Source organism: Aureobasidium subglaciale (assembly GCF_000721755.1).
Source record: "Aureobasidium subglaciale EXF-2481 unplaced genomic scaffold scaffold_6, whole genome shotgun sequence".
In the NCBI taxonomy this organism is placed as follows: Eukaryota; Fungi; Ascomycota; class Dothideomycetes; order Dothideales; family Saccotheciaceae; genus Aureobasidium; species Aureobasidium subglaciale.
Window position 1 is genome coordinate 319,653 of NW_013566989.1, and position 25,003 is coordinate 344,655.

General features: G+C 51.8%; 10 protein-coding genes across 10 annotated transcripts; 6 read left to right on the forward strand and 4 right to left on the reverse strand.

Annotated features, from left to right (window-relative positions):
* Positions 1-228: 228 nt before the first annotated feature.
* On the forward strand, positions 229-1,458 carry AUEXF2481DRAFT_3534 (uncharacterized protein; the record flags this gene model as incomplete). The annotated part of the gene is made up of 1 exon (XM_013489769.1): positions 229-1,458. One exon carries the CDS (start codon positions 229-231, stop codon positions 1,456-1,458), a length of 1,230 nt encoding a protein of 409 aa, XP_013345223.1.
* A 249-nt stretch (positions 1,459-1,707) lies between these two features.
* AUEXF2481DRAFT_3535 (uncharacterized protein) lies at positions 1,708-2,749 on the reverse strand (the record flags this gene model as incomplete). The annotated part of the gene is made up of 2 exons (XM_013489770.1): positions 1,708-2,516; positions 2,566-2,749. The coding sequence occupies 2 exons, from the start codon at positions 2,747-2,749 to the stop codon at positions 1,708-1,710; spliced, it is 993 nt and encodes a 330-aa protein (XP_013345224.1).
* A 453-nt stretch (positions 2,750-3,202) lies between these two features.
* On the forward strand, positions 3,203-6,405 carry AUEXF2481DRAFT_615662 (uncharacterized protein). Its single transcript, XM_013490110.1, has 2 exons — positions 3,203-3,504; positions 3,555-6,405. Exons 1-2 carry the CDS (start codon positions 3,459-3,461, stop codon positions 6,239-6,241), a joined length of 2,733 nt encoding a protein of 910 aa, XP_013345564.1. The 5' UTR covers positions 3,203-3,458; the 3' UTR covers positions 6,242-6,405.
* Positions 6,406-6,638: 233 nt separating this feature from the next.
* Positions 6,639-8,509, reverse strand: AUEXF2481DRAFT_3537 (uncharacterized protein; the record flags this gene model as incomplete). The annotated part of the gene is made up of 3 exons (XM_013489771.1): positions 6,639-7,486; positions 7,538-8,093; positions 8,150-8,509. The coding sequence occupies 3 exons, from the start codon at positions 8,507-8,509 to the stop codon at positions 6,639-6,641; spliced, it is 1,764 nt and encodes a 587-aa protein (XP_013345225.1).
* A 2,219-nt stretch (positions 8,510-10,728) lies between these two features.
* AUEXF2481DRAFT_3538 (uncharacterized protein) lies at positions 10,729-13,112 on the forward strand (the record flags this gene model as incomplete). Its single annotated transcript, XM_013489772.1, has 6 exons — positions 10,729-10,841; positions 10,901-11,059; positions 11,119-11,622; positions 11,682-12,129; positions 12,191-12,252; positions 12,308-13,112. 6 exons carry the CDS (start codon positions 10,729-10,731, stop codon positions 13,110-13,112), a joined length of 2,091 nt encoding a protein of 696 aa, XP_013345226.1.
* A 379-nt stretch (positions 13,113-13,491) lies between these two features.
* Positions 13,492-14,810, reverse strand: AUEXF2481DRAFT_3539 (uncharacterized protein; the record flags this gene model as incomplete). Its single annotated transcript, XM_013489773.1, has 2 exons — positions 13,492-14,733; positions 14,787-14,810. The coding sequence occupies 2 exons, from the start codon at positions 14,808-14,810 to the stop codon at positions 13,492-13,494; spliced, it is 1,266 nt and encodes a 421-aa protein (XP_013345227.1).
* Positions 14,811-14,919: 109 nt separating this feature from the next.
* Positions 14,920-19,282, forward strand: AUEXF2481DRAFT_38257 (uncharacterized protein). The gene is made up of 2 exons (XM_013489933.1): positions 14,920-15,611; positions 15,925-19,282. The coding sequence occupies exons 1-2, from the start codon at positions 15,193-15,195 to the stop codon at positions 19,100-19,102; spliced, it is 3,597 nt and encodes a 1,198-aa protein (XP_013345387.1). The 5' UTR covers positions 14,920-15,192; the 3' UTR covers positions 19,103-19,282.
* Positions 19,283-19,647: 365 nt separating this feature from the next.
* Positions 19,648-20,685, reverse strand: AUEXF2481DRAFT_46494 (uncharacterized protein; the record flags this gene model as incomplete). The annotated part of the gene is made up of 1 exon (XM_013489994.1): positions 19,648-20,685. The coding sequence occupies one exon, from the start codon at positions 20,683-20,685 to the stop codon at positions 19,648-19,650; it is 1,038 nt and encodes a 345-aa protein (XP_013345448.1).
* Positions 20,686-20,973: 288 nt separating this feature from the next.
* AUEXF2481DRAFT_3542 (uncharacterized protein) lies at positions 20,974-21,967 on the forward strand (the record flags this gene model as incomplete). The annotated part of the gene is made up of 2 exons (XM_013489774.1): positions 20,974-20,984; positions 21,040-21,967. 2 exons carry the CDS (start codon positions 20,974-20,976, stop codon positions 21,965-21,967), a joined length of 939 nt encoding a protein of 312 aa, XP_013345228.1.
* Positions 21,968-23,146: 1,179 nt separating this feature from the next.
* Positions 23,147-24,061, forward strand: AUEXF2481DRAFT_3543 (uncharacterized protein; the record flags this gene model as incomplete). Its single annotated transcript, XM_013489775.1, has 1 exon — positions 23,147-24,061. One exon carries the CDS (start codon positions 23,147-23,149, stop codon positions 24,059-24,061), a length of 915 nt encoding a protein of 304 aa, XP_013345229.1.
* Positions 24,062-25,003: the final 942 nt, after the last annotated feature.

Genomic DNA, 25,003 nt, shown 5'->3' on the forward strand with positions numbered 1-25,003 from the left:
ACTGCTCCGTCGATGGGGGCCTTCTTAGCAGCGCATCTCGGACAAGGGTCTACGGGCAAACGCGGAAGGATTCCGATTGGGACAGGACAAAGGTGTCTGCGCCTCTTGCGAGAAGAGTGGCGGCGCCGATGCGGGAATTTGTAGGACCGAGTCAACAATTCATGAGGAATTGTCACTGCTCCTAACCCTCTTCTCTACCTATACCTTGCATACACCACAACCTCAATCATGTCTTCACTACGACCAGCTTCCCGCCGCATCCTCTCGACAGTCACAAATGCGCCTCGCCTACAAAGACGATGCTTGGCCACGGCCACAGCAGACATCACTCCCTCGTCGCCAAATACAACGAACTCTACCCCTCGACGAGCTAGCAAATTCTCCGATGTCTTGAATGCTGGCCCTGCATTCGGCGACTTTGTTTCTGGAAAAGAGGAGCCCTTGAGCCCCGAGGAGGCTCTGGAGTTGAAGACGGTTATGGTTGGCCCTGCCGGCAAGAAGAAGCCTCACACACGACTGCCCGAATGGCTCAAGACTCCTGTCCCCGTTGGCCAAAACTTCAAGAAGATCAAGAACGACCTGCGTGGTCTGAACCTACACACCGTGTGTGAAGAAGCTCGCTGTCCCAACATCTCCGACTGCTGGGGCGGCGATGACAAGTCTGCCGCTACTGCGACAATCATGCTTATGGGCGACACATGTACCCGTGGATGCCGATTCTGTTCAGTCAAAACCAGCCGAAAGCCCCCTCCGCTAGATATCCACGAGCCAGAGAACACTGCCGAAGCCTTGCGCAGATGGGGTCTTGGTTACGTTGTCTTGACCTCCGTCGACCGTGACGATCTCGCAGACGGCGGCGCACACCACTTCGCCGAAACAATCATCAAGATTAAGCAGAAGGCTCCCACAATGCTGGTCGAGGCCTTGACCGGCGATTACGCTGGTGATCTCGACATGGTCAAGGTGGTCGCTCAAAGTGGTCTGGATGTGTACGCTCACAACATGGAGACCGTTGAAGCCTTGACACCTTTCGTCCGCGATCCTCGCGCAAAGTTCCGCCAATCGCTCCAGGTCCTCAACGCTGCAAAGGAGGCCAAAGAGGGTCTGATCACAAAGACTAGTCTGATGTTGGGTCTCGGCGAGACCGAGGAACAGTTGTGGGACACTCTCAAAGAACTTCGCAAGATCGACGTCGATGTTGTCACATTCGGTCAATATATGCGCCCTACCAAGCGTCACATGAAGGTCGAGGAGTACGTCTCGCCTGAGAAATTCGAACTCTGGAGACAACGCGCACTCGACCTGGGCTTCCTTTACTGCGCAAGTGGCCCTCTGGTTCGCAGCTCCTACAAGGCTGGCGAAGCCTTTATCGAGAATGTCATCAAGAAGCGTGCCAAGAAGAGCCAGCTTGCCATGGCTGAGGACGCAGGCGACTACAAACCTTTGAACGCTGCATAAATCCATCTTGGTGGCCCTTCTCTTCTAAATCTTCATTGGCGTCGGCGTTCGGGAATCATCAGCTGGGCTGGGCTGGGCGGAAACAGATATCAACTTGCGCTGGGGAGCATTGCCTGGAGTCTAGAGAATTGGTTTCTTCATCTCATTAGCCGATTACCTGTATATAAAAAGTACATCAACTGTACGGCTACAAATTCATCATCTTCATCATCGCCCAAGCTGGCGCGTCACATATCATACTACCCAGCATTACTTGTCCTTGCCGTACTTCTGAATCAGCTTACTCATGATACTGACGGCACCACTTCTGTAACCTCCACCGAACATAGCATGGTGGTTTAGATGGTGATACAACTCGTACAGAGCAACTCTGTCTGCGTACTCGTCCGCAGGCTCGGTTTTTGCGAGCAGCTCATGGTATTCTTTCGAAAAGCTTCCTCCAAATCCTCCGAACATCTTCATGATACCGAGCTCGAATTCGCTGTGAGCATAGCACGCACTGGAGTCGTAGATCACGTCTTCAGGAGCTTCCATGCCTGGCAGCTTCCCCAGACTCGCGTTGCCTGACCATAGGTCGCCATGAACAACGACAGGAGTGACGCCCTTACCGCCATTGAGATGGTCATCGCCAATAAGACGTGGGACCACTTTGCTGCACATCGTTTCAACAAGGGAGCGCAAGTCCTTGTCAACGCCGTTCTTCTTCTCGCTACGCTTCATGATAAATATGAGTCGATTCTCAGCATAGAACTCGGCCCAGCTGCTCTTGAAGCTATTGTCTTGAGGCGTCTCACCACAACATGTCGTGGTTGGGAAGCCAAACTTTGGGCTAGACTCTCCTGGTGGTGGGGGCGCTGGTGTGCTATGAAGCTTAGCTAGCTTAGCGGCAAGTGAAGGAGCTGAAGATGATGCATTTGAGGAGAATCGACTCGAGAGGTCGACGAAGTCGGTGACGAGAAAGTGCTTCGAGGGCGTGTCGGCAAATGCGCCATGCCCATATGACTTTGGACAGAGCGCGGGCACGGCTTTCTGAATTGCACTAAGCGACGCGTGCTCGCCTGACTTCTCTTAGTGCTAGCCTACTACTTATGGTCAAAAGCTACAGACCTTCAAACATGACCGATGCTTCCCCTCCAGATCCCGTCTTTAGGAAGTACTGCTTCGTCGTGCCATCGTCAAGTTTGGTCGTGATCTTGGACGTGGAGCTAAAGCTTGATCCTCCAGAGCCGGAAACTGTTGTTTCTTTCAGGTTCAAGGACAGAAGTTGAGCGACAGCAGAGTCAATTGCCATGACAGATGACGTGTTCGTAAAAGAAGACAGTCATGTAGAAAGGAGTAGCATGAAGTTTGGGAGCGTCAGGTTAGCCAACAAGGTGTTTTTTTGGCCAACTGCAGATGACATCAAGCTTGATCATCGAAGTCTTGTGTCATGCTTCCAGCGTAGGAAGGTATACCGATCAACACGTCGACAGCAAACACAGACATGATAAACCAGAAATTTATAACTAGATGGTTTCGTAATGCTCGTTAGCATTCTTTCAAAAGAAAAGGAGCAGAAGAGATCGAAGAAGGTTGACCACGAGCCCCACGAAACGCGAACAAAGAACTGTGCACTGGCCGCCAAGGCCATGAAGATCGACGTCTTTCTTCACCAGGGCAACTCATGACATATCCATCAACAAACGAGTTGGTCAGAAATGGCTGGGAGACCAAACCGAAAAGGGCCGCTGGACGGGCTCAAGTCTGACGGCTGTGTAGAATCGTCCAATTGAGGCAGGTGGGTGCGCGCAAATCGTGTCGTGTGTGGTTGGCAGAAGTGGGCCTTTAACCAGCCTCCTCCTCGGCAGCCGGCCACATGTAAAATCAACCATTACCATGTTAGCACTGAAAAAGAACGTGGTTGCTACATCATTCTCGATTGAAGCCTTTTGCACGTTTTGATATCGTTGACGGCAGTTTTTGTCGTTTTTGTCGTTTTAATCGTTTGATCGTTCGCAGCAATGATAAGTCGTTCACTAGAATCCTTGCATCTCAAGCATACAAATGGTAGGCGCAAGCCGTTACTATTTTTGGATGTATATCTGACCTTGAAGCAGTTTCGCAGCCTCGACTGGAACGAACATACTCAGAACGCTCGTTCACGGCATCAGAAGACTATTTCTCCGTGTCTTCTAGATCATCCAATCGCTCGGACAGCCGAACCTCACCATCACGACCATACGCCTTACCACGGACACATTCACGCTCAATTCGCAGAATAGAGAGTCCGGTATCCCCGGTGTCTCCAGTCTCTCCATATCAACCCTCACGCCAGAGCTATGAAGGCATTGCTCGTCCGGTCCTGATTCGTCATGTGTCAAAACCGTCACAAAACCCTATGAGAGGTCATGGTGTAAGACGACGTGACCTGACCCCTACCGAGATCTCCGTACCCCCGATTCCTCCCAGGAGAGGCTCGCCAATCAGGAGAAAACCAGTACCAAGCACAGTCTTGGAAGATGTCCCTCGCCTGGAGCCAATCCGCATTCCACAAGCCGCCTTGAGCTCTGCTTCTATGCAGATTGCTCGTCAGTACGATCCTCCGACACCAGAAGCTGATACACCCTATGTACGTTTCGCCATCGACCAGATTACTAGGGATGAAGATAGCACAGAAGGAAAGCGATGGCTTGGTCCTGACTTCGGGCTCGATCACGAAGAAGGCCCTCTGCCCTTGAGGGAAACCTTTCCTTCAATGTCTGATCAACCCTACGATGACATTGCACCGATTCCCATTCCACTGCGGAGCCCACGACGTAAGAGCAGACAGACGCCCGCACAACAACCCATGGAGCAGACACCGAGTTTGTTCGCGCCATTCGAGCCATCTACCGACTCATTCTATGCTCCCCTGACTGCTCTGCCACCGACACTTCGTCCTGTGCGGCTCGCTGTCTTCGTCTCCCTCTTAGCGCTTTACTTGATCGCTTTGGTCTTCACTGCAATCTGGTCTCGTGTACACAAGAGATTATGCAACTATGGAACTTTCGGCGATGGCAAATACTTTGTGTTCAAATATCTACCTACTCTTCTGGGTATGATATTGCTTCTTTGGCTTTTCGAGATCCAGAAAGCGGTGTACAGGATCGCACCTTTCATCGCACTGGCATCTAAGACGTCGACCCTCCGTGGCCACGGAACAACATTACCCATGTTCCCATCTGGTTTTGCACTTCTTCCGTTGACTCACCTGAGGGTAGGTCAGCGTGCCATTGGAGCATTCTTGCTCGCCTCCTGGTTCGCGTTGTTCACCGTTCCTCTGTTGGCGTCTTCCTTCAACGTCTACTTCCGTGGAAACCCTGGCAGCTGGGTCTGGCTTGCCACACAAGGATCCGTCTGGACTGTGATTGCACTCTACATCATCCTTTTGGTCGCTTCGATCACTCTTTGGGTGTTCCTCCACCACAGAGGAACTGGACTCAAGTGGGACGCTCGCACTTTGGCAGACTTGATTGTCATTACTGAGCGTAGCAACATCCTTGACCACTTTGCCGACATTGGTGTTCATGTCAACAAACACGAGCTCTGGGGTCACGCTACTGAGAGACAGGATAGATTGGGTTACTTCAGCACTACGTACAACCACAATGATGTTTTCCACACTCTGGGTGCACCGAACAGACCTGCCAGGCCATACAGCGGAGGTGAAAGCATTCTGAATGAGAAATTCACAAACCAAGCTACTCGTTACTCCAACATTCCTGAAGCCGAATACGGACGTCCTTACAGCTATGGTTCTAACCTCACAAGCAATACCACGGATATGGTCTTGCAACCTGACAACACTGACAACTACCTGCCTTGGTTCCTCCGCGCTGGCTTCACGTCTATCTGGGTCTTCATTGCTGTTGCACTGCTCCTTGCATTCCTGGTTGTGTCATATCTTCCAGCGACGGCTATCAGCGGCGGCTTCCTACCAGATCTCCCCGGGGCTGTGAACAGTTTCGGCTTCTCGTCGTCCAACTTCATGTACTCGTTTGTGCCGTCTCTGCTCGGTCTACTATGCCTTCTTGCATGGCAGCCGATTGATCTCGCTTTTCGCCGCCTGCAACCATATGCTTCCATGTCTTCAGCTGGCGGCTGCCTCGCTGAGAAGAGTCTCCTTCTCTCTTACACCGCCGACGCACCCTTTGTGGTAACTTTGAAGGCAGCAGTAAACGGTCACATACGCGTAGCAATCCTCAGCCTTGTAACACTCATAGCATCAACTCTTCCCATCCTCGCAGGCGGCGTCTTCTGGAACCAATTCTTCATCCCCCAACAGCGTATCCGTGTCAGCGCTCATATGACTGCTTTCTACCCTCTAACAGCCTTCCTCATCATCTATGCTCTGGCATACACTCTTGCTTTCGCAGGTCATAGGCGTGCACTTCCCAATCGCGGTATCACTCTTGCCGATACGATTTCCCTCTTGCATCAGAGTCGCCTACTCAATGATGCAGTTTTCCAAGCCCCTGCTACCAAGACTGCTTTGGTCACACGCTTGCTCTCAGCTCCTACTGGTGAGCGAAACAGTTATCATCAAAACTCTGACATGGAAGCCGGCATCACCGGCAGTAAAATCTCCATCGCAGACTCTATGCGCGGCTTCGGCCGTGCTCGGGCAGAGGTGACCCCTACACTTCCCAGCTCAGAGTTACCACGTTATGGATATGGAAAGTACGTCGGTCGGGATGGAAAACAACATGTTGGTGTTGACCGTGTGGGTAGACCTGGTGTTCCTGATATGGTAATTAGGATGTGATGTGTGATGACTCTTTTTGTTCTCTGTACACTGTTAGCGATGGCGCCTGGACTTGCTGTATTCGAATGCTCAAGGGTCACGATGTGACATATTGCCCAACCAGAGAACATGATGTCATCAATATTAGCTTTAATTTACAATTGTCAACATCAAGCTAGAAGAATCACCTTTGGTGTGCCTTTGAGAAGCGTTTCGATCAGGCTGCAGGGATCTGAGAACAGGAAATCACGAGAGCTCGGTGTATGTCAAGACGGTTTTCATTTCTCACTTGCTAGGAAGTCCGCGAGAGTTGGCTCAGTCTCGAGCCGCTGCTGGGCATTATCCTTGTATGCTTCGTCTAATCCTACAACTCCGACCATCGCCTCGCAGAAGAAAGAAATCAACAAAGGTTGACCACTTACCAAGCAGCAGAAGGAGCAGAAGCCCAAGCGTCAATGGTGGGAGCTTCAGCCTCGGCGGCATCTCCAGTTCCCCAGCCACCCTCGGCAGCAGCAGGAGAGGCAGGCTCGCCAGAGGCGTCGCCGTTACCAGCCGCGGTGACATAGGTAGGCTCCGAGATCTCATCCTCATCGTCTGTGACATCGTCCACAAACTCAGCCTTGCCATCCTCGGGCTTGAACTCCAGAAGGAAGTCGGGAACCTCCTGCTCAGTCTCGAGAAGAATGTTAACAAGAGCAGGAGCAATGTCCTCGTTCCTCTCGTTGTAGAAGGAAGTGGCTTGACCCTTGTGTCCGATACGTCCAGTGCGCCCAATGCGGTGGATGTACTCGGAAATGCCGCCATACTCAGTACCGGGCAAGTCGTAGTTGACGACGTGGTTGACTTGGGGAATGTCGATGCCACGACCGAAGACGTTAGTGGCGATGAGGACGTGGAACTTCTCGCCCTTGAATCTCCTCATGGCATCTTCGCGCTCGAGCTGAGAACGGCCACCGTGCATGAAGATGGTGGGGATACTGCGGTTCCAAAGATAGTCATCGAGCTCCTCAACTGCGGGCCTGCTGTTACAGAAGACCAGGGTGCGGCAGGGAGGCCTGGCCATGAGAATGTCGTAGAGGGCCTGCTTCTTGGAGTTGCGCTCGACGAAGATGATGTCTTGAGCGACATTCTTGTGAGTAGAACCAGCACGGCCGATGCGGACACGGATGAAGTCCTCAGCCATGTACATGCGAGCAGCAGCACGAGACTCCTTAGGGAAGGTAGCGGAGAACATCAGGTAGGCATGGTCAGGAACCTCATTCATATCTAAGATCTGATCAGCATATGTCTCTGGCATGTTGGAGGTGCGTCACTTACCACCACCACCCATGATCTTGCTCATCTCTTGCTCCCAGTCGGTGTGCAGCATCTCATCGGCCTCGTCGATGACGGTGAACTTGACACGCTTCATGGACAAGACATCGGGCTTGTCCATCAAGTCCTGAAGACGACCGGGTGTGCCGATGAGGAGATCGCAACCCTTTCCAAGCTCCTGGAGGTTGATACCCATGGGGATACCACCATATGCGCAGACTGGGCGCAACATGGAACGGTAACAAAGACGGCGGGCCTCATCGAAGATCTGCTGGGCGAGCTCGCGGGTGGGGACGACAATAACCACAAGCGGCTCGGCACGAACGCGGACACCACCCTTAGAGCGAGGTCCCTGGAGCTTGCGAACCTTGCCCATCAACTTGGAGATGATAGGGATCAGGTAGGCAGCAGTCTTGCCGGAACCAGTCTGAGCAACAGCCACGAGATCGTGGCCTGCAAGAATGATCGGGATACAATAACCCTGAATGACAGTCATTGTCTCGTACTGGCACAACTTGACATTAGCTAGAACTTGAGGATGAAGGCCGGCGTTCTCGAACTGCATCAAGAGTCAGCTCTAGACGACTGAAAGATGAAGTATGGAAGATAACTCACGCTGCTGATGGGATCGTATGTCTGGGGACCTTCGACCGTGGCGGAGAAGTTCATGATGTGGTCGAGAGCAGTGCCGGCTCTGTTATGCTCGCCCTCGAAAAGTTGAGCCTCGAGCTCAGGATCGGCAGGACCGACATCACCTTCCTCGCCGTCCCACTCGTAGACCTTGGCTGAGCTGGCCCAGGTGGGGTTGCTGTCCGAAGTCGGAGCGTTGAACGCGTTGTAGTCAAGTGCAGAGTCCTCAGTCCAGCCGTGCTCACGGGCTGCGGCGAGATCCTCAGGGTTGCCTGTGTTGGCGGAAGCGGCAGGGATTTGGCCGAAGTCCTCGACGGGAGTATGCTGGGGGGCACCGTCGGACATGTTGTCTGAGTCTGCGGGGCTCTGATGTGAGGCGAGTTGTTAGCAAAGGTGCTGCACAAAGTAAGGTAGTGTGAATTGAAGTGAAATGCAACGAAAATAAAGAGTGACAACGTGTGGCAGAGAGGGGAGCGTGACGAGAGGTAGATTGGAGAGGAAGTGACGATGAAGAAAGGCGTTATGAAGATGACGAAGTAGGAGGGCATGCGAGAATGAGGATTGATGTTGATGAGTGACCGGTGCAGTGAGAATCAGCTAGCTGCGCAGGACCGACATACAAATCAAGCTGGGCGGTGAAGACGTTGCGTTGAGATTCAACAAAGTGCGAAATGAGTGAAGGAAGTCAAGGTGAGGTGGAGTGGAGTGGTAAGGGGAGAGAAGTAAGATGGATGATGAAGGAGGAAAAGAAGAAGGGAAGCGGCGGTTATCAAGGCTCTTGCGGAGACGAGAACTTACAAATACGCGAGGCGAGTGATGATACTGAGAAAGTGGCGATGTTGATGGCACGACTGCAGACTGCAACCAAAAGGCACGTCAGTAATGCTGAGAGATCGTGTACGCCAATCGAAGATGGAGAAGAAGAGGAACACGAGCTGAATGAGGATGAGAGGGTATTGCAAGAGGAGAGGTCGGAGATGCTTACACTTCTGTTGTTCTGTTTTCGTGTTGTGATGATGAGCGAGTTGGGAGGCGCGGAAGATATAAATGCTCTGCTTTATAGATGCAGAAGGTGCGTGCGTTTTGAGGACAAATGCTTGGAGCAAGCGGCAGCTTCCCAAATAAGCGAGGAACTTCCGCATTAGTGAAGCAATCAGAACCTCATCTCAGTTCCTTCTAGGTCCAACTGAAGAAGACTTGCAAAGAATGGCATGTTAGGTTGAGCCTGCCCACTTCCCGAGCAAAAGTTGCATTCACTGACCCATGTGTTGTTAGAGACGCACCACTTCCCGGACCTGTCACGATCCGAGACCTCGCTCCGCGCTTCCCCGATGATGCCCTTGATGGATCCGAGTAGAAAGAGTCGTATGCGCCAATGCAAGAGCAAGGTGAACCAGGAAGATTTAGGGGCCCGCTTCAAGACAGGCTGCTGTTCTTGGGTTCCCCGATGGTTCCCCGTGATATCGATGGTTCTCCGTATCGTACGGGACATCTCTGGCTATTGATCAGAGGCGCGGACTGGAGCATATCGATGCGCCCATACGGCGGCCGTTGCCAACCGAGATGAGCCAGCAATACACTTGCGTGGATGAGGACATACCAAGATCGAGTACCTACCTCTTTGGACCGATACATTGCTTCCACTCGGTTCGCTGCAGGCCATGGAGAGGGTGTTCATATTCAATGGACAAGCTTGCACGTCCATGGCAGAGCAGACATGTTCGAGTGCCTTGTCCTCGACACACAAACACTCGACATGGCACTTCTGACCGTCGCTCTATCACGGGAAGGTTAGTACATAGCAGGACTTGCCACATCAGATGACGTTGTTGTTATCCTCTGAGGAAGACATATCAGTCAGGCCGCGAAGAGTTGAAGTTGGAGCATCATGATGGAGGCGCGAGACTATGGATTTGATTTGCTAGCGCGGGAACGGCCCGCGCTAAGCGAGAACATGCCACAGTGGGCCCGAGATACCTTCATGTAGCCTTCATGATCCGTCCTCCATGATCAAAGTATGCGATGGAACTCATGAACTATATCTGTCTACAAAGACGGTCCAACTGGAGTTGACTCTCCGTACAGGCAGTCCTGTTGCAAAAAACAACTGAGCCTGACAGCTCGTTGTTAGCCGTGTCATTCTAGATAGAGTAAGGAAGGCATCCATGTCCCTCATGGGAGGATGGACATTCTTCTCAGATGATGAGTAAAAAAAGACCACGGGCTTTGGACTCTGGCCAGCTTTGACAACTACTACCTGAGTACAGCGGACACAGGAAAGCAAATGCTTGTCAACATGCCAACTCCAACTTCTCCAGACTTTCCTTCGACGCTAGTTGCAGATCACACGCTGTGACCATGTGCGTACGTACCTTGGCAAAGCTTGACCAACTACGAAGGTGGCTTGCTTGTTTATCTTCGATCAGCCGCGTCTCATCTGTCAACTCCTCAAAACCTATTCTTGCCCTACTTTCTCGATTTTGGTACATTATGAACGTAGCGGAATATTCTTTGGGCATGTATGCAGAGACAAATCACCAATATACATTCGAGCCTACAAGAGGATGAGCGAACCCAATGACGAGCCGATCAAGCAGTTTGCGGAGAAGCAAGAGAAGCAGTCGAAACGGAGAGAGTCTGGCGATCTTGGAGAGGAACGCGATTATACGAACCCGAAGTACGACTTTGCTTGCCCACATGTTTAACTACCCTTAGTACTGACAAATTATCCTGCAGTCGCTATTGGTTCGAGTCAACAGCATGTCCCCTCATTGCAGGCACGTTTGGGCCTATGGCCTCCGCCTTCTCCATATGTGCCTTATCGTCGAGTTGGAGAGTCTACATCCCACCTGGCGGTACTGTCAATAATGGCACCACAATCGATGATCCTAAATGGTGCTTTGCAACAAAACTACACTCGTGTTTATGAGGCTGTATCTGACCAAGAACATCAGGCTACTTGCGATCAATGCCGTCTCACTGGCACTTGCACTCATTGCAAATGGATCGTTACTACTCAACATGGCTCACCGTTTGCGGTTCTCGATAGCGCAACCAATCACGATTGTTGGCTTCACTGTCTCCTCTGGGCTCCTAATTGCGGATCTCATTGCCCTAACCGTGTCACATACCTATCGACTTCCTACAGATTCTCCTGCCGCACCTGCCGTTAATCATGCCTTGACGTCGGCTTTCTACTATGCGATCATGGCTGCTGGCATCTACCTCATCATTGCTGCGCTCATGAGTCTGACTGTCTGGGGTGCTTACAAGGGACATTACGCCAGGCAGTTTCGACTTACGACAGCTCAACGGACGCTGATGCTGCAGACGATGAGCTTCTTCACATATCTTCTACTTGGCGCTCTGGTTTTCAGCCATGTCGAGAAGTGGGAATATCTGGATGCCGTGTATTGGGCAGACGTAACACTGCTTACAATTGGTCTTGGAGACTTCTCGTAAGTGTCATCTTCTATTCTGATATCGATGAACGAGAGCTGATTGAGCAATCCTGCAGACCAAGCACACATACAGGTCGATCGCTCTTCATACCATTCGCCATCGGTGGCATTGTTATCCTCGGTCTTGTCGTTGGCTCAATCCGAACTCTGGTCTTGGAACGAGGACAAAAGAAGATATCTGCCCGGATGATGGAGAAGAAGCGACTGCGCGCCGTCAATAGTGTTAGCGACGGTAAACAACGGATGCGTGTAAGCCGCTTCCAGACCATGAAGTTCGTGGAGAGCTATACAAATGCTGCTCAAAAAAGAGAACAAGAGTTTACCGCGATGAGAAGGGTCCAGGATTGTGCTGAGAGGGACCGCAAGTGGATCGCTCTAGCAGTGTCTACAACCGCTGCCTTTGCCTTGTGGCTAGTTGGTGCTGCTATCTTCCATGTCGCAGAGAGAAAGCAGGGCTGGACTTATTTCCAGACAATGTACTTTACATATACTTGTCTACTCACGGTAAGTTTATACGAGTCTCCGTTAAGGGGGTGGCGGTCCTATACTAACTACCGTGGCTTAGATAGGGTATGGTGACTTTACACCTTCTTCGAACTCTAGTAAAGCTTTCTTTGTTTTGTGGAGGTAAGTCTTAGCCGCTCTTGGACTGTGTCTATCGTGCTAACACTCTGCTCGTTAGTGTCCTGGCGATTCCCACCCTCACCGTGCTTATTTCTGATATGAGTGATACGGTGGTCCAACTTTTCTCAAATTTGACGAATTGGGTCGCCTCCCTAACTGTTCTCCCCGAAGAAGGCATCAGAATCGTCGGAAAAGCAGCCTTCAGATCTCTTAGCATGAGCCACGTCTTCTCTCACGACCTCGATGCCTCCAAAATCCATGGACCAAACCTAAGTCGTGAGCTCAAAGCTCCAAGCACAGAGGAAGACGACAATGAGCCGCCCATCACAATGTCCGACCGCATAGCCGACCGCATGGCCAAACACCTCGAAGCTGAAGAACTCTTCGATGCCATCTCCGCCGAACAAGCGGGCGACAATCTCGAGCGCGACATACACTTCTATCACTTCATCCTCGCACGCGAGACCCAACGTCTCATGAAAGATCTGAACGCCTCACCACCCAAACGCTATTCTTGGGGTGAGTGGGAGTACTTTTTGAAGCTCATGGCCAACGATTATGATACTGCCGCCATGTCTGGGAATGACTTGATTCCAGATGAGCTCAGATTGCCAGAGACAAGGGAGGAGTGGAAGAAAAAACACGCAGAACATCGGTGGAGTTGGTTGAGTGGGGAGAGTCCTTTGATGGGACATACTTCCGAGACTGAGTGGATTCTGGAACGCTTGGGTGCTTGTTTGGAGAGGGAGTTGAGAGAGTCGAAGTTATTGCCTTATCGTACCAGAGAAGAGAGGAGGAGGCCTCCTGTCAGTATGGGGGATATGGTTAGAAGAGGGAGAATTAAGCAAAGGGGGGACGATTGATAGGTGTTTATCGCTACTCTCGTCTTCACCTTGTCTAGTTTGAGAAATCATCTTGCCTTTTGACAGCCCTGTTATCGAGTGGCCGTTGCTGTTGGGGATTGGTCTAACATTAAGGGCATACTCACCTCCCCGGGCTCTCTCTGAGCCGCTTGAATGAATTTCCTGAAAATCATGCTGCATTTCGACAGCCCTCTTTCGTAACCATGCACCTGGCTCGGAGCATCAGATCAGGGCCGTAAACCGTCTTGACTCTATAGCCTCACTGCACTGGCATATCTGATGTACTGTGGTATCATGGCAATCGTACAAGGGTATCTATAAAGGGGTATCGAGGAGAAAATAAAAGAACAAGATGTGGAAAAAGGCAACGACGAGGACCTTAGCCTCTAGGTTCAGCTCTCCTTGCTTTGGCGCTGTCTTTCAGCTTGCTATAGTAAGCCCTGAATTTTGCATTGTCGTGTTCAAGTCTTTTGATCTCTTTCATGGCAGCGTGTAGATCGTCATCAGATTGTCTGGACGTGTGCGAAGGAGCGGTAGACCGTATACTCGCCACACTGTGTGTCAAAGCTGCCATGGAGGCATCTTGAGCATGCGATTCAAACGCCTGCAGTCGATGGCTCACATGATCGAGAGCTTGTTTGAGGGTGTCATTCTCCAATTGCAATTCTTCTTCTCTCACAGAGATCAGACCGCGATTGGGTTGTCTCGGTGGTAGTGTTTCCTGGGCATCCACGAATTCGGCCGGATCGTCTTCGCTGATATTTGAGAGATGGTGGCGACGAGCGTAGCGTTGTTCTCGCGTGACAATATTGGCATAAGACGCCGTGCCACCGCTTGTGGGTATAACGTAGAAGCTCTCGCCGGGACCGATGTGACCGTGTTGCTGCAGGGCGTTCAGAGCAGCGGGGGATATGAGAGACTTGACATCAGGGTCATTCGAGGCTCGGGCGCTTGTCTTTTGGTGACGCGAGGAGGTTGGCGAATCGGGCTCAGGAGTGTCTGTCAGGGGAAGAGCGGTAAAGGCGAGCATGGACGACAGGCGTGACAGTGGGCCAGTGGTCCAATTTGAGTAGAAGCGAGAAAAGCCATCGTCTTGATCTTTTGATCGAACAGTCTGGTCAGAAGAGATGGGCTTTTGTGGGGCTCTGCGGTCAGAAGAGATAGAAGGGTCGTTGGCGGGCGCTGCTGAGGGAGCGGACTTGCGTGGGTTGAGAGAAGAAGAGTGTTGTGGAATGCCTCTGCGAGTGGCCATATCTTTAGCCAGGGCTGGCGAAGACTCGCGACGTGCTGGATGTATGCGGGTGGTAAGCTGTGGGGGAGTGGACGACGAGAAGACGGCAGGCGGTGTGGCAACAGAGGTCGAAGTGTCTGGTATGGGAGTGTCCGGGTCTCCATGGTGGGCGTCTTGAACGGCTTTTGCAATCGTGTGTTTGGAGTGGATGATGTCGGCCAGTTGACGGTGGTGATGTTCCAAGAGGCTCAACATGCGCAAGGCCTCTGGATCCGAGGTCGAGTCTTGGGCTTGTGCATAGTGCTCAGCTGCAGCTTGGTGTTCGGTGGCAGCAGCGGCGAGATTCGACTTTGACGTTTGTTTGGCGGCTTTGCGCGCGTGCGAATGCGCCTGCTGCACGTCAGTAGATGCGCTTGGTGGAGGCTAGTAGAGGAAAGACGCACCAGAGTCAAAGGAGCCTCCTCCATGGTGCCTGATCTGCAGCATGGACGCGCTCAACCGGGGCGTGTCAAATGTAGAAAGCGCTTGGTTACCTTACTAGGTATGAAACGGCAGGCATGTGATTGTCTCGTACGTCACCGACACTTTTCCCCCGCAAAGCCGCAACGGGCTGGCCAGATGCATCAAGATGCTGGTCCTGCAATATCTCGACCACCTGTTTCACCCTCCTCCCGCACTCGCTCGACTGTCCTCTAGTCTGCCCTTCTCTATCTTGCTTTCCGCTTTCCGCTTTCCGCACTTGCCAGCTCGAGCCCCACGAGTAGCTTCATCTTACCTATCTTTCAACACTTGGCGTCGGCATGCTGCACCAAAGAGCCTCCACTCGATAGACTTTGACCTCGACCAGTCATGGCATCTACCGATGCCCCTCGTCGCAACCTGTCCCTCAAGCTCCGGAGAGGTCGCAAAGACGTCGACCGTAATGACTCGACCGCCTCGACCGGCAGTGCACCCATGGACGACCATGCCTCTGGCCTCAAGCCGTCCATTGACAACGTCTTTGCCAAAGTAAAGGAACGACGAGCCCGCAAGTCACAGGATGTCCGCCGCAACAGCGACGACTCGTCCAAACGTCTGCGTGGTCTCTTGCCGTCGTCAAAGAAGGCGCGTCGCAAGAGCAGCACCCAGGAAAGCGACCACCTCTCGGCTTCCAGCGATCTGTTCTTGGACCGCCAACGGGGCACCTCCCCCAACCCCAGCGAGCTTTCTTTGGGAAACCAGGGCAGTGGACATAGCAGTCTGCTGACTGAAGATTCCGACGATCAAGCGTAAGTTCTTTCTTGTCATCCAATATCTAATTCCAACCGCCATGCTATTCATGGTGAGCCCTCCCCGCCAAGTGTCCGAGCGTCTGCGTGTCGTCGTAACGCCGATCGCAACTACATGGCCCCATTAGCCTTTAGCTGCAATCACATCTCGTCCAGGACCCTGGTGGCCCCTTCTTACCGTACTGCATCGTACCCGTGCTGGATACGCGATACGGCCTGCACAAGGCTGCTGCTGCTGCTGCTCTCAACTGCCGCCTGCCCACTCTCAGACTACAAGAGAGGCTTCGTTTGCTGACTGCCCTGCTCGACGCAGACCTACAAGACCAACCCTGTCTCCCCACCAATCCCATACCGGCTACTTGACCTTTTCTTCACCTCTCATCAACGCCGCTGCCACCAACAACCCCTTGCCTGACGACATTCCCCACCTCGCAGAAGACAAGTCTCGCCCCGCTTCTCCCGACAAATCTGCTGCTTCCCTTCCGCTTCCCGCAGCAACAACAGATCGACATCAATCGCCCGTTGATAGATTCAAGGGCGCCTTTACCCTGCCAAAGAAGAAGCCTGTGGCCGACATAACCACAGAAACACATGAGGCCTTCCCAGATCTCGACTTCGAACCAATCAACACCACCGCCGTGTCTTCTCCACGTCCCTCGACTCCGCAATCGCTGCAGAAGAAGCCCACCATCATCACCACCGTGCCTTCCACACCGCCCAATACCGTCGACCCTCCCACCACTTTCGTGACACCACCGACGCCCACTTCTCCTCAAACCCATTTCTCCAATGCGTCTGGCCAATCGCTCAACTCCGCCGTCAATCCTCCTCCCTCATACGTAAACGCTGCTGCTGCACAGAGACGTAAAAGAGCCGGAACCTTTACTTCGAGCAAGCTCTCCACATCGCCCTTGACTCCGCACATTGAGGAAGCAAAAACACCCGGAGGCACAATTACTGCTCCAGCCACTTCGTCCTCTGGCTTCTTCTCTTCTGTCTTCAGCGCCGCTCAGAACGCTGCCAACCAATTCAGCACGAGCATAAACACATCCATTACTTCGAATCAGAAGAACAAGCCTCCGCAGCTGAGCCAAACAGACGCCGCAGGCGGTGAAGAAGTCATCTTAGGCGCCAAGGACACCAGCTTACCAGAACTTGAGCCGGGCCTCAAACGACAATTGGCAGTCGAGACTCTCGGAAGAGGTGATCTAAGTCTTGATCAACTCGGAATCAGCACCGAAAGCTCAGACGTCAGCCCGATGAATTCCAACGTGGATCTACCGCCGGCATATGCTTCGAATAACGTTTCACAATCAAACGTCGATGGTCGAAAACAAGAGGAAAGTGCCGCTCAACGCGCCGTCTCTGCCGCATACGAGAAGCCTGTAGAGAAGGCTGTGAGTCAGGCCACTGGCGGTAGGCCACTTTCTATGGTCTCGGGTGACGGCTCGGATGCTGGCTTCCAAACACCTCCTCGTACCTCGGGTACATTCGACAGCAACAAACGTGCTAGCTCGGTCAAAAGCAAGCTCAGTGGACGCAGAAGGCATCGTGGTAGCTCCGCTGCTACTGGTGGTACCCTAGCTGCTGCCGTCTCTGCCAGTAGCGCTACCCTCGTGCCTGGCGCGCTCGGCCAAGGTCATCGTACCACTGGTTTTGCTGTGGCCAGCAGCAAGCGCAATAAAGATTTCCATCAGCTGTTCCGAAGCGTGCCCGAGGATGATTACCTGATCGAGGACTATAGTGCAGCTTTACAGCGGGACATCCTTCTACACGGCAGATTATATGTTTCGGAAGGGCATCTCTGCTTCTCAAGCAACATTCTCGGTTGGGTTACCAATCTCGTCATCAGCTTCGACGAGGTCGTGTCTGTTGAGAAGAAAAGCACCGCAGTCATATTCCCCAACGCAATTGTCATCCAGACGTTGCATGCTCGAAACGTCTTTGCCAGTTTGGTTGCCAGAGACTCTACCTATGATCTGATCATTGGTATCTGGAAAATAAGCCATCCCAATCTGAAGAGTTCCCTCCACGGTGTTGCACTGGACGATGCTGGCACTGGCGATAAGACCGAGCGTGCTGAATCAGTTGCATCTGAAAGAGATAGCTCTGACCAAGCAACTGAAGATGACGTCTACGACGAAGACGAGGACAACGATGATGCCAGCTTCTTTGAACCTGGCGGCAGTGTTGCTGGAAGCGAAATTGGCGAGCCGGCTGTGAGCCGAAAGACCTCTGCCGCACCTGTCACAGCAGGTGTATCGACAAGCCATGGACCCACAAAGGGTGCAGAAGTTATAGAAGCAGTTCCTCCTGGTGCAGCAGCTTCTGCTGACTGTCCTGGTCCATCTACACATGCTCCTACTGAATGTGGAGATGAGGCTAGTCACTACGACAGATTATTGGCTGACACCACGATACCTGCACCCTTGGGCAAAGTCTACTCTCTCATGTGGGGCCCAGCATCAGGTACGTTCATGAAAAAGTGGCTGGTAGATGACCAAAAGTCTCGTGAGCTTTCTTTCGAACCCGAGAAAGGCGGAATGGACGACACGCACCGAACCTTTACCTACTCATACATCAAGCCTCTCAATGCGCCCGTTGGACCAAGACAGACAAAGTGTATTGTCACTGCCACGGTAGAGAATTTTGATTTGGAAAAGTGTGTCAGTGTCAACTGCAGCACTGCAACTCCTGATGTGCCCAGCGGAGGCATCTTCACAACGAAGACCAGATACTGCATGATGTGGGGCCCCAATAACTCGACCAGACTGATCGCCAACTGTACGGTAGAATGGACCGGCAAGAGTTGGTTGAAAGGACCCATCGAAAAAGGTGCTAATGACGGTCAAACACAATACGTCAAAGATCTCGTCGCCGCACTCACCGCCGGAGTAGCTGCGAAAGCCACGGTCAGAGGTGCCCCTCGCGGAAAAGGCAAGGGGAGGAGACGAACAGATGCTGGCATACCAGCTGAAAGCGAGCGCGTGGCAGTCGCCTCCAAGAAGGTACCAGAGGAAGCCAATTGGGGCTTATTCGAACCCGTTCGTGGAATCCTGGAACCTTTATTCAGCATACTGCAGCCTCTATTCTCAGCACAAATCATCATCTCGATACTGGTCTTGCTACTTGCCTGGACGTGGCTCTTCCCCTCTCGAGCTCGCTCTACAGGAGTTGGCTTTGCCATTGACTCGCCTGGCAGACTTGCCGCATATGAAGAGCTATGGCGCAGGGAAGAGAGCGAGCTCTGGGACTGGCTCGAAGATCGCGTGGGGCTGAGTAATGGCATCCCCGTCGGTGGCGCCGCACAAGAAAAATCCGACAGACAAAAGATCTTAGGTGTCAACCAGATGGCCCGCCGACTCCGCAACCACAATCTGGAGGGAAAGCAGGTGGAAGACGCCATCAGAGTCACGGAAGAGAGACTCGCGACTTTGAAAAACGCAGTCATGAAAAACAAGGGGACTGCACAAGAAGAAGAGAAGAAGTGATCCCTCTCTGTGACCTTGAATTTATTTCTATATGTCAAACCTTTCCCTTGCGTCTTTATGATGATAGCAGATCCGGTTTCCTTTGGCGTTTTGAGCGAGCGAGGATGATGGTTTCTTTCGTTCGAAGCGTTTTGCTGTCTTTTCCGTTTGTATAACCTGCGGTAGCTTGGATACAGAGAGACCGACCAAGAAAACATGATGTGTTGACAACCCTGACTCAATTTCTGTCTTTCCATGACTTCCTTCTTTGAGCTGCTCTTGCCGACTACAAAACCTGTTGTCACAAAATAGAATGCGGTAGGGAACCATCTGCGTATATGCTATCGAGCTGCTGTTCGAGTGTGAGTGTGTGGGTCAATCGAATCGTGATGAATCGGGATAGTAGTATTTGTTCAGCCTCGAAAGGGCAAACATAACACGCATGTATCGACGCACTAGGCAACTAAGGCGAAGATGGGATGTGCAATTCTTGTATTACTGTAAATCTCTTTCAGACAGCGTTCATGGAACCCTGTAGCTATTCATAACTCATCAAAAGGTCGCATTCAAAGCTCAATGACAACCTTCTTGGCACTAACACCAGCCTTCGACTTGTCGAGACCCTTTTGTACGCTCTCCAAACCTTGGCCAACAACCAAGGGCTCAGGCAAGCACTTGAGATCACCACTTTGGATCGCGCCGGGGACGAACTTTTGCCAGACAGCATCGCCAACCTCCTTGTGCTGGTTAGCGATGGTGATGGCGAAGACGCCCTGGACATTGAGATCAGATGGCTTGTCCTGGGGAGGAGGAAGAACAGTGGCCATGTTCTTGCTTCCACCAGCCTTTTGCAAGACTTCGAAACAGTGTTTGAAGGTCTCGGGGTGGGAAATACTGTCGTAGACACCAGCGAATTCTGCACCAGTGTCTTTGATGGCGGAGACGATGTCATCGACGACCGAAGAGCTGTTGTAGTCGATAACGGCCTCTGCGCCGAGCTTGGAGCAGTATTCATGGTTGTGCTTGGAAGCTGTGGTGATGACTTGGACGCCACTGGCTACGGCGAGTTGGATTGCTGTTGAACCGACACTGCTGGAGCCGCCCCAGACGAGGATGACCTTTCCTGATGATTTGGGCGAGGCAGTGGGGTAAGGAAGCTCGAGGTAGCCTTTCTGGTAGAGTCCAGCTGATGCAGTCGAGATGGCAAGAGGCAGGACGACAGCTTCAGTGCAAGAGATCTGCTTAGGGATCTTGGAGGTAAGAATCTCAGGGCAAGCTGTGAAGAGCTGGAAGCCAGCATTTTGAGGCTTGCCGGTTCCAAGACCAATGCAGTGAGATAGAACCCTGTCGCCCTTCTTGAAGTTCTTGACGTTTGAACCGACTTCGTGGATCTCGCCGGCAACATCGGTACCAAGGACATTGGGGTAGTTCTGGATGAACATGCCGGAGTCTTGGATCTTCCAGTCGACCGGGTTGACAGCGAGAGCCTTGTTCTTGATCACGACCTCATCTGCACCGGCAGATGGCATAGGTGCAGTGTCGACCTTCAATGGTGTTGCTTTGGCCTCGGTGATCCAAGCAGCCTTGTTAGCATTGTCTGACATAGTGTTTGCCATAGTGATTTGGTATTTGACTGTGATTGAATTGGATCTGATTGAGAAAAGAGAAGTTGGTTCGATGAAGGCTTAACTTCCTAGACGCCAGTAGACATATATATGAGCAATCAAGCTCCGGCAAGAGCCCTGAGGAGAGGTTGGTGATTGAGTAAGCAGCTGACAACTGTGATGTCAATGGATGGTGAGAGGCGGGGCAGGCTTCACCGAAGGGGTCGAGATGCAACACTCGGCCGGTCCGATCCGCTAAACATTACAGACCCATGCATTGTATATCCCATGACGGAATCGTAAGCTTGTTGGTCCCTAAGACATTATGGCAATCGAGACTAACGCAACGTGTAGAGATGTAGCCTCCGCTGTCGTGGTGCCCGACGCGACTCCTTCGTCACCACGCCGCTCGCCTGTCGCATCACAAAGTCCACAAGAAGCTCGCGCTGGAATCAAACGTCGCCAATCTTCTGCATCTCACGAGTCCCCGAAGAGACAGCGCCTGTCGCCTTCTCCGGACAGAATCAAGAAGGAAGAACATAAATCACCCATTCGCGAACGACGCCCAGTAAAGTCAATTGACGAAAAGAAACGTAATCAAAGACTCTTCGGAGGACTACTAGGAGGACTGGCCCAGAAAAGACCTGCAGCAAATTCACAAGCAGCCAAACGACGAGCTGAGCAAGAAGAGCGCCGTCGGCAGAAAGAGCACGAGCTTAGCGAACGACAAACAAAACGACTTGAGCTACTCAATGTCGCAAGGAAGAAGGAGCAGCACAGAGTTGATGAAGGCAGTATGCGCATCAAGCACGAAAACATGAAGGCCATGACCAACTTCTTGACAACTTCAACCGAGCCAAAGCTATACTTCAGACCATGGGAATTGTTACCGGAACAAGAGGACCTGATCAATCGTCAGCGCGAAGACGTTGATGTTCAAATAGATCAGGACCTGGACGATTTCGATCAGATTCGTCAACGCCGGCAAACCGAAGATGCCAACGGACACTCTGATCACGTTGCGCCAGATACGTCCAATGGTACGGATCATGCTTCTGAATCTGCAAATATTCAAGAAGTTCCCGTCACGGAACCTGTATCAGAGCCATCGACTGCAACTGTAGTTGATACGACTGAAGACACGGCGAATCAACAGCAAGAGCAAGAGCAAGAGCAGATTCAAGATCATGCGGCAGAAGAAGTTGGTCGACATAGAAAGGACAGCATTGATGACACAGGCGACATTGTAGTCGAGGCTGACGAAGACACGGTCATCTACTAGTCTGGTCGCGCTATACGGACCACTGCCTGGCGTGTCTGACCGGTCATCGATACCCTATACGAAAACCTGTCAGCTCATCAAGACTACGGCGTGGCTATCCATTCTTCCATCATGGCTCCTGATCACATCAATAATGTGCTACAGGTCGCTCTAATTTAATGCACATTCCGGCTGGTCTACACACATGCCCCCATCTCGAGTAAGATGTCTGGCCAGCTTATCCAATTTCCATGTTCGTCTGTGCAAAATCTGTCCGCATCACACTGGAAAGTTGCCGGCCATGTCCGGGAGAATACCTTCAATGGCGTCGCTGCAGCCTCATGTCTCGGTCTGAAGCATCCTGTCTTTGGTCGAAGGTCTCTGATATGCATTCTCCACCACCCATAGTTTTTTGCCGTTGAACAAAGACATTCCTGGAAAACGAGGATTTTGGACTCGATGGCATTATCTTGGTTGTCTCACTATGATACAATCGTTCCATTCTTTGCCGATGTGTCATGCATCAAATTTCCCCATGATCTACCTGACTCATTGGTATGGCTAATTGCGACTGCCAAAATGAGGTTTGTTTCATGCGAGCCGACCACAAAGGCTTTGTGTTCATCAGCGAACAGACATCAATATCGTAGATCTCCCGGGGAATCTCTGGAGAAGGTCTTTCCAGATCTTCTCGACTCTATTTCGAGTTGTGTAGACGTGGATACGCGATCTGAGAATAACCCACTAAACAGAAAGCAGCCGAAGGTTTGTCTCAGTCTCAAGGCCGCTACGAACGTTTGCGGTTCACCTTGAGGGCTCTACGATGCCGCTGAACCTTACTCAGCGTTCAGAAGGGTCCACCTCGCGAATGAGTGCCATGTTCTGTCAATCCTCCTCGGACTAACAAGCTTACCGCATTGTACCTATGGTTATCGCCGAGTATCTAATCTCACTGTCTTCAAATCCTTTGACCCACTGCGTGTAGCAATTTACGACAATGGAGAATAGCGTCTTCGAGAACCAAAGAATCGCAACAAACATGACCAGCCTTACGACTCAAGCGAGCGGCTGTTCATCCAGTGTACCTGTATATAAGATCTCATTACCACCCTGAGGTATGTTTCTGTTCCATCATCAAGCTAAAGCATCTTCGTTTCCATTCTTCAAACCTTCTCTCCTCCATCATACACATATAGCATTATGCGTTCTGCTCTTGTTCTGTCTGCCCTTGCTGGCACTGTTCTGGCAGAGCACAGGTCTTTGATCGGCCGTGACGGTACCTGCAAGCCTCAACCTGCTGGCTCCGGTCCCGTTGCCTCTCCTGATAGCATCGATGGTTTCTTCGCCATCCCCGAGCTCCAGACCCTATCATCAACCGCTCCTACTCCTGATGGCTACACTGCTGCTTTCACCGGCTTGAACGCTTCTCTTAACGCCAACAAGTACATGGGTCTCTGGACGCTCACCTCATACGACACCATCGGTTGTGCTTCTCTTTGCGACAAGACCACCGGCTGCGAGGCTTTCAACATGTACAGCGAGCGTGACCCTACTCTTGACCCCAACGCTTCCAACTGCCCCAACCCTGCCTCGCTCACCAACTATAAATGTACATTGTGGGGCGATTTTGTCTCTGAGTCCCAGGCCAAGAACCTTGGCCAATGGCGCAATCAGTTCCAGGTTGTCATCACTGGCTCAAATGCATACAACAAGGTCCCTGCACCTTGTACCGTCCCTGGCTACGACGGCCCTACACAGCTGGGTGGTGCCATCAACGCACCCCTCGACAGCAACCGCCACGACACCTACATGGGCGTCCGTGTCTACCCCTTCAACGAGGACCAGGAGTACGACCCCACAGTCTGCGCTACTGCTTGCACTTCCCAGACTTCCTACAACAAGGGCCACCCCGCTAAGGATGGCTCTTACCAGACTTGCCGCTTCTTCAACTCCTGGATCCAGAGCAAGGATGCTGTTGCCTACGAGGTTCACTGTGGTCTCTACAACCAGACCTGGTCTCCTCAGTACGCTACCAATTACGGCCAATACTCTGGCAACAGCCGCATCACTGTCTCCAGATCTTACAGCTACACTCTTTCTGAAGTCGTTGCTTGAGTGGCTTGATGGTCTTTCTCGCATCTCCGGTTTTTCTATTACATTTAGCATTATGTTTTTCCAGCCATACCATCAGCGCAGCTTCTTTTGCATCTTCGGAGTCAATGTTCTCAGTCACTGGCACGATACCCTGTACATACAAACTTTATACATAATCATTTTATCACCTCAGAAAGCATTGCACCAGCCTCTTGTTCTGCAGCATCCAGTCTAGTGTAAATCGAGCACAGAAGTCTGCTCTTACTTGCCCTCTACCAGATCTTCTAGGTCGTACCCTTCTCTAGCAATCCTATAACACACGCTATCCCTGACCCCTAACAAAGCACTCTTATAATCACCTTCTGGTACTCCACCCCACTGCTTCCACCCACACCTCTGCAGTAACTTTATACTGGGCAAGTTCTCAGTACCCACATCATGTGCCTCTGCATATAATTGCTCCATTGGCATGGCGGTAAAGAGCGCTGGTGTAAACGCCAGTAGAGCTCCCGTGGCATAGCCTTTTCCAGCTCAGTCGGGAGAAAATCGATACCCTATCATGGGAAATGACATGCTACCCAAGGTACCGATGAGCATCTGTGCAGGATCTTAGAGACATACAGCAAAATTACAGATTGAAGGGCTGGAGGTTCGTTGGGAGATGTAGGTGCTTGCTTGATGAGGTTCTGTGAGAGGTAATCGGGTGCAAGGGGAATTGGGTTAGCTATCTTTTTGGGGATCAGATGAGGGAGAAGGGCAGATTAAATGGCTTCGGACGTGTATTTCATGGTGGATGGTGTGGACATGAGAGTAAAAACGGCATTCTGGTCAGAGGGTTGGAGTTGGCGAAGGATCAAGCGATCGGTAATGATAGTCTTTTGTGTTTGCGCGGACATAATACAGGGGCGGTCAGCCTTATGACTGAGTCAGGGTGTCAACGTAAATCCGGAGCTTTTGCCTCTT